The following is a 15587-nucleotide window of genomic DNA, read 5'->3' on the forward strand; positions in this document are numbered from 1 at the left end:
AAGAAATCTCCAAGAGATCTGAATTATTTTAAACCCGTGGTGTCAGTCGCCGATTAATAAAGTGTATTAAGATGACGAAAATATGAGCTGACAGGGGAAGAGAAAAAAGAACCGATTGAATGGAGACACAAATGAATAAAATAAAGAACCTGCATGCCGGCTTTCGGGGTGGCACCGCCACGACGCGACGCGACGTCGTTGATTATTCCACCGCTCATTAACGCCAGTGTTCTTAATTCGCATCCGCAGCAGCAGCAACGAGACTAGTAGCAAAGGTACATCTAATATTCTAGGTATAGTTACTGGCAAACAAACATCCAGTCTTTGAAGTCTACGTTTCCATCTCAGGATTACATTTACGATGCAGACGACCGTTTTGCCCGCGGGTTTCAAAGAACGAATAAAATAAAATACAAATAACCTGGCCTCTGCATTATACCGGCGGTCTGGTGTTTATACGTGTACATATACTCTTACACCTTGAGCCACGATTAAATGAGGTTTTCATCTATCTACACCGCGAAACTTGGCGTTATGCTATATGCAGCGAAAAAAATAAAAATCCAATCCCCCAGGAATATTATTATATCAATTCACACCCTGCAGTACTAAAAACACGTATTATAATTTACGATATTATCCACCTGCTGTTATTATACCGCATTTTTCATGATATTCAAATACTCCTATGATACCCATGCAAGTAGCGGGATATTAAAAATTACCTTATAGAATTCAGTTGGCGGGCGAGTTCGCCTGCCTCTGAGGACTTGACAGAGCTTTTATATACCTGTCAGCGACGTTATTACTTCTCGCTGCTCCATATATGTAGAGCAGCACGTATATGATCCGTAGACCATCTATGTATCTGATCCCAGTGCAAACGTATATTCGAAATTCTGGACTCTGAGTCTATTGGTAGTAGTCTATATTGGGGAACAAAAAATGAAAGACATGAATATCGAAATATGGCCACCCTATGACTATGAAAATATACAGAATAACATTGCAGTATATGTACACGTATAGTATGGATAACCCATTGGTTTTATGGGGAGGCTACCGTTGATTTCCATGGCCCACGTTACGGTCATAATACTGCACATTACACAGGCTACATATTTGTACAGTGTTAACGTCAGTAACTATAGGGATGCGTCGCACCTGTTTAATCAACTCCGAACGACCGAACATAAACACAATATACCGCGGTTCCAGGATATGACGATTATGCTGACCATAGAATTATGCACTGTGAATCATATTAATGTCATACGTACAATAAATGTCACGTTTTTAGCACTATATGCATGCAGTGCGAGTACGATGTGGTTATGAAAATGTCGTATATTCACCTCATAGAGATTCGGTCTGTACGTCATCAAAAGTTTATATTTCTTTATTTTACTGGTTTGTTTGTTTTTATTTTTTTCAACAAAAAAAAGAAAAGAATATCGCATGACCGACGATCTTACAATCTTATTAAAAAATGTTTGAGTTGCTCTTACGTGAATTTCCAAAACGCTTAGAGAAGATGAAATAAAACTTCACTTCTCCCTGACAGCGATTCGGATTTTAAATAGAGCGAGATTTCAGATCTGTTTTTGAATAGCAAATGAATGCCGAACGCAGAATTTAAAGCGAGGTAAATATACGGACACGTATGGGGTTTAGTGCATATACATGTATGCTAATACCTACCGATTTTTATGTATCAACTGCACTTTAATTCAGATGCATTTGACGAGAAGTCTTTTAAAGCTCCATAGAAGCAAACTTTAAGAATTTTATACTGCGAATCCAACAGAAACTTGGCAATAACTTTCCTCTTCCTGTTTTGTATATCCTCATACTCTTCTCTTTTAGCGATTTTCTCTTTTGATCCATTTCATATTAATGTCTTTTACAGCTGAAGACCAAAAACTGAAAATCATAAAATTTTTATTACAATTCAAGAACTAATTAAACGTGCCCGAATAGAATTTCCGCGAAGATCTTTTCCTAATGATGAGTGAGAAAGGAAGAAATATGATCCGAAAAAATCTATTGAATTCAAACAACGACCTAGAAAAACTTACGTGTTATAATAGGATATCCGATAAAAGACATATTTTTAGATTGTTAACCGGGGGAGATAATGCTGGTTATGATTAAATAATGGTCTCCTTTTATCGTGGTATCTTCATCATGGTAATGCCGAAGGCGCTGTGGTATCCCGGATGGAGTTATTATAGTTTTAGAAACGTCGCGTCGCCGGGGTCTTCGAGATGCTACGACCACGCGCGCCCTGTCAAGGCCCACGCGTCACCCATTACGCTCAATGATCGCCCCTTTGAAGAAACAAAGTTGGTTGGGTCTCCAGTCTTCATTTTATCCGACACCGACACCAACTGCTGATCCTCATGAGCTCAATTCATTCTCATCTCATCTAGCAAGAGGAATGCATATAGCAGGATGCACATTGTTCGTACAGAGTGCGATAATCTGAGACGATGTAGCCTGCAGATCATCTCTGAGATGATCTTACAAAAAATGTTCTCCATTCCAGTCATTGCATCATCGAGTTCTTCGAATGAGTCGTTTATTGGTGTGGAGACGTTTCTTCCTTTCATCGCATCTTTCATTCGTCAGATCCACACTGAACAATATGAATAGCATATCAATCGATGAAATATAAAAAATAGAAATAAAAAACAACAGATGAAACGATGAAGAATTTGGGCTTCGTTGTCATCGTCGAATACTGATTGTGATCGATTGATTTTCAACCTTCGCCGTAGCCGATACCACATCATCAATTATGAATAAATGGCTCTCTTCGCGTAAAATCCGTTCAGAAGTCAGAAGAAAATTGAATTTCTGGAATCAGAAAGCAAAAACTAATCGCGTGAGAGTTAGGTTCAAATAGGTTCGAGAGAACTTGCTTTCTTACAATTTTTCGGAGGTTTTGTTGAAAACGCAAAAAGCGTTGAGATGTATGTTTATAAATGCCGAGACTGCGCGCCGCTGCAGCGCCAGGTCTTGATTATTTTCGTTGTCTAATTTCATGAAAGTAAATCTTTCAATACATATTCCTAACACCAATATCAGACAATTTGTTAAAGCGCCTTGCAAGATGGCAAGTCACGATGATTATTTTGTTTTACAGAATACTTAGGACCCCTAGGGACGTACACGAATAATATGCAGAACAAATCATGCGATTCCTCGTCTTCGCGCTGAGGATCGCGCGCGAGCAGCGTCGACTTGGAATTTTTCTGCTAATAAGAATGGAAGAAATGCAATTTCTGATCGCGTTCTTCCATACTAATCTACATGGGAAATGGAAAGGAACGAGGGTTTCATCGTTATAAATTTGTGGCGTGGCCACAATCTAGCACGTCTCACATTCATTGCCGTGGTATCTCGTTCAAAAACTTACCCATGGTTTGTAAAAAAAATTTAAACAGAAAACCTGTTGTGTGTACAAATATACGGGCTGCCCATGCCTCGACCGGAGCCTTAATTTATTGAATTTTGAAAAGGTGTGTGTTTTGATCAGCCAAAATATCTCAATATTTGAGAACCTTTGCATGATTTTAGCAGCTTTCATAATTTCAGTAGAAGCTTCAAAAATAGGTTTAATAAAGAATGACTTTGATTTTTCTCATGTCTATCCATTTTTAGCAAGAACAAGTTAAGGGCTTGAAGAATATGTGTAAGGGAAGAAAATCTCTTATAACATTAGATATCCTAGTTCTCGTTAATCTGCTATGCGCAGACTTAACAGATAAAACTTATAAAATCTACTGACCAGTCATCAACGTAAACGAGATCAATCACCAAGAATTATTAAAATAAACTTGGAAACACGTAGTCGATCAAACGATGGTCTTTACCGTTGCTGTTGAGCTGCACACTCTTGCTTTAAAAGTTTATAAAAGTTTAGTTTTATTTCAAATAAACAAATCTGACTGATTGTAATGAATAATGGAATGATTGATTTTGTGAGAGGATTTTATATTGTTTACTCTACAGGGTGCAGGTACGCTTTTCTCTACAACAACCAACCCTACAATTACCTGCGCTAATAAAATTATTTTAAAATGTAAATTACCGCCACCCCACATAGTATTAGAAAACAAAAGTAAGAAGGGTTATTAAAAAGTACGACTGCAATGCCAGCTTCCACCATTGCGTGAACTGACAAAGAAGTTAAGGAAGCCTAGGGACTCACCCCCTCGTTGCTAGTACCAAGACCAGACCCAAGTCGGTTCCCAGAGTTGGAGGTCTCGGATGTTAACTAGAGTAGCTCTGCCTCCCTGATGGCTATAGATGTATAGAGTATTGGAAATGTCGTAGTACGTACATAGTAGCTCGATCGTAGGATAAAAATTCAGGATGCTGCTCCCACAAGGATTGGTGCTCCCACGAGGATTGGTGCTCTCAAGAGGATCTGTACAGATGACAAGAAAGAGACACACATTTATGGATGGCACAAATTTTTTTAAAAGAGGAAACAAATGGGGACTAAAAATTAAGATTACCTAAATTTTTCACTGCATGTCGATGATCAATGAATAGTCGGATGAAGAGAGTTTCTTGCTTTATGTAGGATAACATTTTTATAATAGAATGCATCAAACACACAGGAGAGAGAAATGGTGGAGTTGAAAGGAATGAGATGAATATTGAATTTTCAACTCACTATATTCTGCTAAGTCCGAGGATCGAAGATCTGATTTCAAATGGCTGCGCTGGGTCCCTCTCTGTATCATCGTACATGCAGGTTGCGTTAGCTGTACAGATGTGTTTGAATGGTTGCAGTCGCTGAGTGCACTGTAATTCACAATAAAATAGAAATAAATGTCGTGGTTCCACAGAAAAATGAAAAGAAAATAAATATCGACCTTCATAGGGTCAAGTCCACGATGCAATTACAAATAGTTATTTGATTTTCAACTAACCATGAATTTTCGATCTCGGAGAGCTGAGATCCGATTCCAAGTAGCTTGCAGATCACTGATATATAATTCAGATCCTCCTCTGAATTGTCCATGCAGGTTGCGTTACCTGAGTACTTTGTGTAGATACTTATGTTTGTAGCTACGATCGCTCTGTAAATTGTAATTCATAGTATAATACGAATAAATATCGTAATTTTAATTAAAATTGTTAATGATACGAAATCCGTAGAATACTGTGATCGTATTCACAATAAAATCACTTGCCCGTATCTTAAAACCTAAGCAACTAACCGAAAAACAACTCTAGGACCTCTTGTTCTCGTCAAAGCGTGATAAATTCCGGATATACAAAAATTATTGCGTAATAAATTTCGAATAATTCTAACCGTCGTAGAAACAAATGACTCTGCCGGCCGGCCAATCATTGTCGAACCAGTTTAAACGCACAATTGTTTTAAACGACGAATCAAATCGAGGCAAAATAACCCGAACGTTCTGGAATCTCTGATTATGGCATTGTAATTATTGAAAAAAGAGTGAAATTACAACTCACCATTTTTCAAAGTATGCAATTCGAATCAACTGCAGGGATTGGCAGAGACGTTCATGGGGGAGCAACAAGTCGAATCCTGTTGGAAACAGCGACCCGGGACCTCCAAAAACTTGGACTTCATATGAAATTATTTTTCACTCAGTTAGTTGAGATCTTTTTTGAGTATTATTGAATAAATTCTTCGACTGATTATTGCAACGTTTAGCTCTTGATATAACTGGATACGGTTAATGTTGAATCAGCAGCAGGTTACACGTAATTGACCGATCGGTACTGACAATAAGTCCAGCGAGCGAATAACGCCACTGCTGTGAGCACTTGGAGCAACTAAACCCTCGGCCGTGTTTTGTTCACTCCGATTTATTAACGGTTTTTTCTCGAATTTGTTCGAGAATAATAAATAAATTTTCATGACCAATTTTCATTTTATGGTTCTTTATAACGAATCGTTACCTCTAAATATTGTTTATAATTATTCATACGATATTTTTCTGATCAGCAAAGTCGCCTCGGCCTCAGCTCGAAATAAGCCAGAATAAAATATCGAACAATGCTTACCCCGGAATCCATCCTTCATTCTCCACTCCATCTGCAACGTATTTATTAAGATCAATTAAAGACAGTTTTGAGAATAACTTGATTTATATGGAACTTTACAGACGTGGCTGGACGTGCTCGCACCAGTGTGGTTCGCACAGTTCACAATTCCAGAATAATTTTCAAACAAATGAAGTACGGTTCGTTCGATTCCACCACTGCTCTTCGGAAAGCTTTCGAATTAACTTTGAAACAAAGGGCGCGTCCATTGAATAACGCATTCAAATCCAAACTGTTCGATACTTGCGCTATTTATTACATTACATAGTATACAATATATTACAAGTCTTATTATTCAATATTACCTATATATTCAATTGTATATCAATTTAATTTACAAATCATAATTACAATTACAAATAATCTAACGCACTCGCTACGGAACTACTATAATAAATATCATCAAAAATTTACACCCTTGTTCCTGCAGACGAAATAAGAACAAGAAAAACAACAACCATTTATAACACAATCATTTCTTTGTGGAAATGATAGTCTTGCGACTTTGTTAAATTAATAGCATTCGTTAAATCGGTAAATAAAGTCTCACTATAAAATAGAAATCAATGACATTTCAAACACTATCATTTTCAACTAATTTATAAATTTCAAGGGCTGAACTCTCCATCTTTTATTTCGTTAAAAATATCGGGAAATATTGATGGCTTGATTTTTTGAAAAAGTCAATACGCATCTTTTTGCATGGAGAGGTATTTGGCACATGATGGTTTGATTCTAGCGACCTAAAATCTGACATGACATGAACCCCACCATCACTTTTCACATTGATAGTCAATGGCTGTCGCACCACCATTCGTTATTTTTCTTAATGTGTCATTATTTTATACATCTATACGTATTTACAATTGCTCGATTATGTCATGATCGTTTTTGAACGATACTTTGGTGTTTATTTCCGAATTACCCTTCTGCGAGTGTTTCGTCCTTTGCAATTCTTTCCTAAAATAAGCTACTGTCTGTTTCAGACCCTCGGATAACGGGACCTTTGGCTCCCAATTTAAGTATTCTTTTGCTCTAGTAATGTCCGGTTTTCGCCTTTGCGGATCATCTTCCACCGCCGCAAGCTCTACTATTTTACTCGTTCCTCCGACTAGCTCCTTTATTATTGACGCGAACTCTGAAATCAGTAAGAATTCGCACATTAATCGATCACACTTATTGGTAATTCGTAATCAGAGGATTAACGTCAATTATCAACAATCGTGTAACTCACCTTCTATGGTGTGTTCGACAGGATTGCCTATGTTCACAGGCAAGGTGTAATTCGAAGCCATAAGGGTAACAAGCCCATCAACCAGGTCGGAAACGTATTGAAATGATCTGGTCTGTTTTCCATTTCCATAAATGGTGATCGAGTCATTCTGCAAGGCCTGTAGAATGAAATTAGATACTACTCTCCCATCATTCATATGCATTCTGGGGCCAAAAGTGTTGAAAATACGAGCAACTCGCACCGAAATACCCTCTTGTCGCATGTATGCATAACTCAATGTCTCAGCAACACGCTTGCCCTCGTCATAACAAGCTCTGGGTCCTGAATATAATAAATATATCTAAGTAATTAAAAATGGTAGAATTTTGAATATTTTTTTATTTTTACTCCATGAATTACCGATGGGATTGACGTGGCCCCAATACGTTTCTGCCTGAGGATGTTCATCAGGATCTCCATAAACTTCTGATGTGCTTGCAATGAGAACTCTAGCACCAACTCTTTTAGCTAGGCCTGCAATAAAAAATGAACACAAAGCTAGTCAGCAAAAACAATGACAACGATTTTGACTATTTTTATGAAAAAGTTTTGTACTAACCCAACATGTTAATGGTACCAATGGTATTTGTTTTGATTGTTTTAACAGGATTATGCATGTAGTGTGGGGGACTTGCAGGACTTGCGAGATGATAAATTTCGTCCACCTCGAGGTACAGAGGTCTGACAATGTCATGATGTACAAGTTCAAAATTTTCATGGCCAACCCAATGTTCGACATTTCTCTTTCTACCAGTAAAAAAATTGTCTGCAACAATAACCTCATGTCCAGCTAACATTAAGCGATCAACTAGATGAGAACCAACAAAACCAGCTCCACCAGTGACTAAAATTCTCTTCCTGTTTTTATAGTTGAGAAACTTGACCACAGGAAAGTTTTTGGGAACTCTGCTCTCGATCTTAGCTTCTATTAGATGAAGTTTATTTTCCAAATCTCGAATCCGAGTCTTTGCTTCATGAAGATCATTTATTTCGACATAAGGTGCATCATTTTCCGTCTCTAACAGTTTGTCAATCTCATTCAAATTGTTATCATCTCGCTTAATAACATGGAGATTTTTGTTCTGATAAGGTTGGTCTTCTTCTGTTTTTGCCCAGCCCTTATAGAAACCTAAAACTGTAAACATATCACATTATAGGATACCAATGAACTGGTGGCTTTGCGTTATCAATCACATGTAATTTTAAATAATTGTACATTTACCACCCAAGAATTAGAATTATTATCTAAAGCAATGGTTAAATAATGGTCAACAAAAAGTAGTTTATTTTTATTCACAAAGGGGTTCATTATGTGAAAGTAGAGAGTACATTCGATACTATGTTTCAAATAAGTTGTGTGTACTTAGAAGAATGATAAGATTTACTATCTAAATGAGAATATCAAGCTACTAAGTTGTTGAAAATAGATAATTTGCTTTGTCATTGCTTTGTATGATAGCATGTAGCAATTATACCTGTTCAAATCTTTCTTGTTAAAACCAGAGTGCTTGAAGATTACAGAAGGATGTAAACAGATAAGGAAGGATGTGAAGGTTTGGTATGTATTCCATGCATCTGAGAACTGCGTCTCATCATTATTTTCAAAAAACTAATTGAAATGGAATTAAGACTTGAGCGTAAACTTGGTGGTTACAGAATATGAATATAATTGGTTGCATTAAAGTCAAATGAAAGTTATGATCCTCTTAAATGTTTGAACAGCTGCCCATATTGACAGATCATTTTTTAACATGACTTTGTATTATACTTTTTATGTGCTAGTTTGGATGACAATTGACACAAGGTGGTAATTAATTGTTGAAAAATATGAAACAATTCAAATGAGAACAAAGGATAAAATGAGACTGAATATTGAAAATTTCATTATAAGCCTTCGAACAATACCAGATGCTGGTTTTACAGTATGATTAATTTCAAATAGTAATTCAAGCCGATGATATGTTACAATAAATAAGGTAATCTAATTTTTCTCCAAGCTTACCTAATATGATAGAGATGATGAAAAATACGGCCTGTTTCATCTTACGTTGCGTGATCACCATCCTTGTTAAATTCACATGTTGTCTCCAGTTTCATTCATCACATAATATACTGCAAAAATCCAACGTGCACTAGTTATTTTATTTTACAATTATGATTACAACTCATCATACCGCACCATAGCTCGCTGTCCAGTGTACGTTCATTGCGCGCACTAGAGCAACTGGCAGCAAATGTTGAAATGTTTTTACATTTCCTATAAAAGCTGTGATCACAAAAAACCATCCCCCATGTGACCATGTGCATCACGTCGTTGAGCCATCGGTCGCTAGGTTCGTTAATGATCTTCTACGGTTTGCAATCGTATCATCTGACTGCTTCTCTGTAGTCCGTGTTGAACCGCAGCATTAACCTATCAATTTTGAGAAATCATCAGTTTACAAACAGTTTTTCACTAACAATTAAAGAGGTATTTATTGTCAACGAAGATGGGTGCTACTACGTTTCATAAAATAATTTTAATTACGGGTTTCATCTCGCTGTTTCATGCGGCATACTCAGCAGCTCAACGTAAGTGGTTCATTTCAGCTAGGTAAATAACCATAATATACAGGGACTGAAACAGAATTAATTATTATTATACGAACGACACATTCGCTAATTATCTTTCTGTTCTATATCTAACCAGTAAAATAATTGTTTTATTTCCAGATCGATCGTACCTACGTATAACGGAGCAAGAATTCATAACTTTACCCATCGATGTGAGTCTGAATTATATGTATATTTTACCGATGCATGATACCTGCGTTCAGTGAAATTCCTGTAAATTTTAATAAGCCGATTCATCGATCCTCTTACAGATTTTAACTCAGGGTATCGTTAGTCTTTTTATTGTAATGTATGCGGTGATGTACATCGCTGGTGACTTCAAAGAGATACGAGCTGCCGTTGACTTGGAAAGCAAATCGTGGGAAACACTGCGTAATTTACCATCTTTCCAAATTTTCAATCATCGTGGTAGATCCCTATCACCTCAGTATTTACCACAGACCCAGAAATCTGCAATGGAGGAAGATTTGCTGCTAATGAATTAATAATTCAGTTTATTTATTGTATATTCCTTGTAAAGCATTTCAGAGCCATCCTTTTCTTGTTTGCCATCACCATTACTTGTCGCATTTATCATTTGTAATTATTTCAAGAGAAGGTGACTCAAAATTCAAACTAATTGTTGAAATAAATTAAGTCATTGTTTCCTATGGAGTCGAGTCATTTAAAAAATATATGAATTATTTTTTTTTCTGTGATAACCACATGTCAATTGGACAGGAAAATAATTACACAGGTGGAGTTTTACCTGTTCAAATACAGTTCTTCGAATTTATAGTGATAATTTTCATACAAACAAGGACGTTTTCAAATGCAGTTCAGAAATGAAGAAGAGTAACATATCGTGGAGCTAGACTGAAACACCTACTGAATAACAATAAAAGTTTTTGTCGCAACACTTTTTACACACAAATAAGAATGACATCGCATATGAGTTCCAGATGAGCCTGATGGTTGATGCTGGATTATGATGAACATTAAGTTTGCAAATAAATTCAACACTAAAAATAATGGGTTTGATTTGAGATCTGAGAAATAATGAACTAAAACTATATTTTCAAAGACAATTGTCCAAAGCTTAACTCACTTTTGCAACGAACAATATTATGGATTTTAAGATTCACATTGACTAGCGTGAAGATTAGATCTGTAAATTTCTGTTTGCTCACTGCGGTATACACCACAAAACATTGATATCGTGTAAGAAATGTATTATCCATCCATAAACGAAGAACACACAAAGACCAGCTTTGGTACCTACACAATTTTTTAACTCAGAATTGATGTAACTGTCGAAACATTTTCGATTGTTGATCAATCTTTACCAATGTCATGGTTCAGCATTTATCGAATACCAGAGCCAAGATAGTAAACGAACTGAGAAAAAAAAATTCGTTTTATATTCCTCTACAGTCATACCTCGAAATTGGGAAATAAAAATAAGTATACGCCACTTAAATAAAAGCATTTTTCTCATAAGTATGAGCAACCACAATCAAAGTAGTTCTACCTTAATACTCCCTGGACTAATCTACCAACAATTTGTTGATTCGGTAGTTACTGACGCAGACCTGAGTTTGAGAAATAAATAACGTTAATCACGATTCTCTATACACTCTGCATTCCTATGCTAATTTGTACTACCTGAAAGAGAAAAAAATCAAATACTATACTGTTAATTAATTTCAAATTCTTGTAGTTTGTTCATTTCTACGCGAAAAGGTACCATAATGTGAGTCAGAACTACTAGAAAAAAAGTAAAAACTTAATACTCTGCAATTAAAAATGAATTTGATATGGCCAGCTAGTCTTTCTTTACTTTGCGCCACACAAATATATTTATCAGAACAATGCCTTATATCTAAACTAAAAATCTCATAACTATAACCTTTCAATTTCTCTAAAAAAGTTTTGGTACTTGCAGTGAATTACAAGGTTTTTTCTTTTTTTCTTGAGTGAGTCAATTTTTTCTAACAGGTATTTGAACATAAGTTTCAAGTACGAAGGTCTGTAAATGCCCGAAATGTTGTTAGAATTACATCTCTAATATTAATAAAATTTTGGTATTGTTATGTGGAATAATATTTGTCCTGAATAAAAATCTACCGTACTTTCGGTTGTTGTGATATGTAATAAAGCATTCTTTTATTCCTAACTATAATCTATCAACCCTGTACCTGACGATCGGCGAAAATTGATAAACAACGATCGTTAATCCGACTTTTCACGGTTATCCTGAATAAATTCATCCGATTAGTGGAAAGTTTAGTCAATATAATAATAATAAATAAATACTACAAGTGTATCAATTTGCTAAGTCAATTTGCAGCGACGCGAGTCATCACTTACAAGACAAAGATTCCTTCAAAAGAGAACAGGCTGTCCGCTATTTCTTTCAACATTATTTACACAAAGCAGACGACCAACAGTATGTGTCTTGGAACTCCGCCTATAGACAACGCCACAACTGTGTCTGAAAATCAGATACGGAAAATTAGATGTGATAAAATAACTTAGGTTGTTTTTTTCACGCAAGATTTATATGTATATACTCACTAAGCACTCTAATATTTGTGGAACCTTATTTCGATGACGATGATTATAAAGACGATCAAGTTGAAGAACTAGTGCAGATGCTACAACTCCAGTATTGAGCATTTCACACTTGATTAGTAATGTTTCAACTGTTCATACGTAATGAAAAATATTATGTTCCAAGGACCCATTCTAAACCATGTCGGTATGAATCCTTTATACAGGGCGAAGAAGCCTTCATTTTTCACAGTCTGGAATTTGAATATGTATCTCAGCTTAGACTTGAGAGATATTTTCATCTATTTTTAAGTCATTATGTCGTACCTGAACAAAACAATCAATGCTACCCGCGTAAATATTAGCTGACAGACCTCCGCAAGCCAAACGAACTCGCCTTTGATTCATTAAACGAGTCTAAAATGAAAATTATGAACATTCCAGAGTGCTAACTTGTAGTTGCATAAAAATTACAAGTACTTTTTTCTACATACCCTCACAACATCTATGGGGGTAGAAGCTACAGCACTCCCCATACTGGCGATAAAACTTGACCTGAAAGCACATTTTATTTAGATAAATGTCATGACTTGAGGCTTTTCTCTTCATTCTCTAGGTTGCTGTATTCAATTAAAGATAAGTTATAATGAAAAGCAAAAGGAGATCGTTAATAACTTACACAAAGTGATTCGCTACACTGTCACCAACTGTGCCTATTAATTTCTGTTTACACCAGTCGTATATCGGAAGCTCCACAGCTGCAATTATCGCAGCTCGTTGAGCAGTTGGTCCAACTCCCTACGGAATGTCAGTAACCAAAATTTAATATTCTTAAATGATTTACAAGAAATGATTCAAATGATGAAGAAAGTTCTTTTTACCTTCCACAAACCTCGAATACCCTCGTTCTGATAAACTTCTTGAAAGCAACTGAACAATGAAACATTTGCTTCAACTCCTCTGACTTGCATACGAACTTTTACTACATCTGTTGGGTTAGCTATTGCACTTGAAAATGCTCCAGCAACAGCTGCACACACGATATTTATTGCCACTAGATCATCCGTTCCCCACTTATCAGTTGCCGCTTTTTTGAGAGAATAGTAGGTTCCAAATTTTATTGTACCGTATGTAGCTTGTCTCAGTACAGCCGAGCTTATCCTATTTAAAGTTTATGAAAAAGAGAAAACAAATCTCTATCAGACTTGATTATTATAATGTGAATTTAAACAAAGTAACTTTGAAAATAAACAAAAAGCCATTACAAGCAGCTCTCCCATTGCTGTAATTAAAAGTTGAATTCTTGATTTAAAATAAGGATACTCACCCAGAATATAAAGCTCTGTATCCTTCTTGTCTTGATATTTGCACCAATGCATCTGTCATGCCAGAATATCTAAGAGACGCATGTTTCTGATCCAGTTTTTGTCCTTGTACCTGTAAGCGAGTTTTTGTTGTGTCCAATGGGAATGTGCCTGAAAAATAACTTTTCCATGAATCACTGCCAGCCAGTGCTTTTGGAACTCTTGGAGAACCAATCTTGTAGGATTCTTTGGTGGAATTTATTATTGAAAGGGATTAGCCAGAAAAATGGTAGAGAATGAGGTATGCACAACACACACTTACCAAATTCGGCAACAATTGATGCCAGTCCCCCATACACAAAGGGTCTCCAATCTCTCCAGCCTCTTTCTCCCATACCCGTTCACGTTTCTATTAACAATGGTCAAGAAGATTGAATTAGAATATCAGAACATCATGCTCTGAAGAAAGCCAGTACACAAATGAAGATCCTATCGATGATAACAAGAAAGGCCCGAGTGTTGATGTAAATATCAAAGAGGGGGAAGGATTTAATGCAACGATTAAGGTTTGAACTCACCACGGAGTAATTGCTTAATAACAATTTCGATATCAGACGCAATGTGAGACGGTTTTATCAGCTTCAGACGTAGTAGTTCTGTTATTGACGTTGAGAGTGAAAAATGCAAGACCCCCTGTAGTTGGATATTTGCTACTTATTGCATCACCCGGAAGGCCCCCAAGAGGTCTTGCGAAATAGGTCAGCGGATTTAAGTTTTTGCGCGGTGAAGTAGATACAACGATTAATAAACCAGCAATAGAGTATAAATGACAAGAAACGATGAGTTCGAGATACCAGAGCAACTCTACGTCCTAATTCGAGGTTACACTACGTGCAGCTTCAAAAAACCCGGCGACAGCACTATTGAAAATGTGTTTGTCGTAGATTTCGAACAATGAGTTAAGCTGATAAGAAAAAATGTTGTATGAAACCTGATTCGGTTATTTTAAATATTTTATAATCATTTGTGATAACGCTTCTGTATCGTGATTCATGAATCACACATGTGCAACGCTTTTACCTGCTTACAAGTATAGCTTTATAATCTCCAGGATGTCAATGATTTTCATTTACTTGCCGTTAATTGTCGAACGATGGTGATAATCGCAGCGTAGATCAAAACTCCTGATTATTTAGCATGTACCCAACACGATCAGACAACTCCTGATAATATCAGATGTGAGTTACACATGTGAACATTCATGTGTAAAATTATCTACTACCCGGTGGATTATCTCGAACAATTTGGAAATATCTACTGATCCACGTATCTCTATCCAAGCCACGTTCGCGACTTTACTTTTTATTTGCAAATCTGGCTAGTTTAAGAGCACGAGCAGACACCGTGATTCTCCAGACAACAATAACTCACACGCGAGTTTTATTTAAGAACTGTCAGAAAATCAGCAATAGCAAAACTATAAACTGACAGAAAAATATACAGTGAGCTTGATCTACGCACTCTAATCATAGCGAATTATTCCACTGATTTCAGTTCGAGATTGATTCGAATCCCGGTAAAGATGGGTTCTATATTTAGATTTTTGAAGCTGCTGCATGACAGACCTTTCGAAAAATTGTAGCTAAGAGCCAGGTTTGATTTCGATCGATTTTTCCTTCGTAAAAACTCGATGAAGACTTATTAAACTTTCAATTCCAAAAAATTGAAATAAAAGTGAGCTTTTCAAAGCCAAAAGCAAAAGGCACTTA

General features: G+C 36.3%; 4 protein-coding genes across 12 annotated transcripts in view; 1 reads left to right on the forward strand and 3 right to left on the reverse strand.

Annotated features, from left to right (window-relative positions):
* The window catches only part of LOC105688093 (extracellular sulfatase SULF-1 homolog), a 47550-nt gene extending 42222 nt beyond the window's left edge, over positions 1 to 5328 (reverse strand). For all 3 annotated transcript variants that reach the window (XM_048659154.1, XM_048659155.1, XM_048659153.1), the window contains exons 1-7: positions 5238 to 5328; positions 4947 to 5096; positions 4688 to 4818; positions 2079 to 4435; positions 1702 to 1923; positions 1022 to 1252; positions 726 to 926 (exon numbers count right to left, since the gene is read on the reverse strand). The gene's annotated coding sequence lies outside the window, so the exon portion shown is untranslated. The remainder of the gene's footprint in view (positions 1 to 725; positions 927 to 1021; positions 1253 to 1701; positions 1924 to 2078; positions 4436 to 4687; positions 4819 to 4946; positions 5097 to 5237) is intronic.
* A 1001-nt stretch (positions 5329 to 6329) lies between these two features.
* Positions 6330 to 9690, reverse strand: LOC105688119 (UDP-glucuronic acid decarboxylase 1). 3 transcript variants are annotated; one of them, XM_012404179.3, is made up of 6 exons: positions 9549 to 9690; positions 9372 to 9481; positions 7929 to 8504; positions 7730 to 7843; positions 7331 to 7651; positions 6330 to 7234 (listed from the first exon to the last, which is right to left on the reverse strand). In XM_012404179.3, the coding sequence occupies exons 2-6, from the start codon at positions 9430 to 9432 to the stop codon at positions 6957 to 6959; spliced, it is 1350 nt and encodes a 449-aa protein (XP_012259602.1). In that variant the 5' UTR covers positions 9433 to 9481; positions 9549 to 9690; the 3' UTR covers positions 6330 to 6956. The 3 variants fall into 3 exon arrangements, with proteins under 3 accessions (XP_012259602.1, XP_012259604.1, XP_012259603.1); XM_012404181.4 differs by having other exon boundaries at positions 7331 to 7487; positions 7572 to 7651; positions 9372 to 9587; XM_012404180.4 differs by having other exon boundaries at positions 9372 to 9587.
* A 31-nt stretch (positions 9691 to 9721) lies between these two features.
* LOC105688122 (ER membrane protein complex subunit 5) lies at positions 9722 to 10632 on the forward strand. 2 transcript variants are annotated; one of them, XM_012404186.4, is made up of 3 exons: positions 9722 to 9940; positions 10082 to 10134; positions 10234 to 10632. In XM_012404186.4, the coding sequence occupies exons 1-3, from the start codon at positions 9859 to 9861 to the stop codon at positions 10465 to 10467; spliced, it is 369 nt and encodes a 122-aa protein (XP_012259609.1). In that variant the 5' UTR covers positions 9722 to 9858; the 3' UTR covers positions 10468 to 10632. The 2 variants fall into 2 exon arrangements, with proteins under 2 accessions (XP_012259609.1, XP_048514802.1); XM_048658845.1 differs by having other exon boundaries at positions 9776 to 9962.
* LOC105688120 (mitochondrial uncoupling protein Bmcp) lies at positions 10293 to 15582 on the reverse strand. Of its 4 annotated transcripts, none has more exons than XM_048658843.1 (11): positions 15444 to 15576; positions 14956 to 15041; positions 14141 to 14227; positions 13842 to 13989; positions 13396 to 13675; positions 13194 to 13312; positions 13009 to 13069; positions 12842 to 12931; positions 12539 to 12768; positions 12332 to 12455; positions 10293 to 10432 (listed from the first exon to the last, which is right to left on the reverse strand). In XM_048658843.1, the coding sequence occupies exons 3-9, from the start codon at positions 14211 to 14213 to the stop codon at positions 12652 to 12654; spliced, it is 888 nt and encodes a 295-aa protein (XP_048514800.1). In that variant the 5' UTR covers positions 14214 to 14227; positions 14956 to 15041; positions 15444 to 15576; the 3' UTR covers positions 10293 to 10432; positions 12332 to 12455; positions 12539 to 12651. The 4 variants fall into 4 exon arrangements, with proteins under 4 accessions (XP_048514800.1, XP_048514799.1, XP_012259607.1 ...); XM_048658842.1 differs by lacking the exon at positions 15444 to 15576 and adding an exon at positions 15137 to 15276; XM_012404184.4 differs by lacking the exon at positions 14956 to 15041 and having other exon boundaries at positions 15444 to 15582.
* Between the last annotated feature and the right edge of the window lie 5 nt (positions 15583 to 15587).

Source organism: Athalia rosae, chromosome 7 (genome assembly GCF_917208135.1).
Source record: "Athalia rosae chromosome 7, iyAthRosa1.1, whole genome shotgun sequence".
In the NCBI taxonomy this organism is placed as follows: domain Eukaryota; kingdom Metazoa; phylum Arthropoda; class Insecta; order Hymenoptera; family Athaliidae; genus Athalia; species Athalia rosae.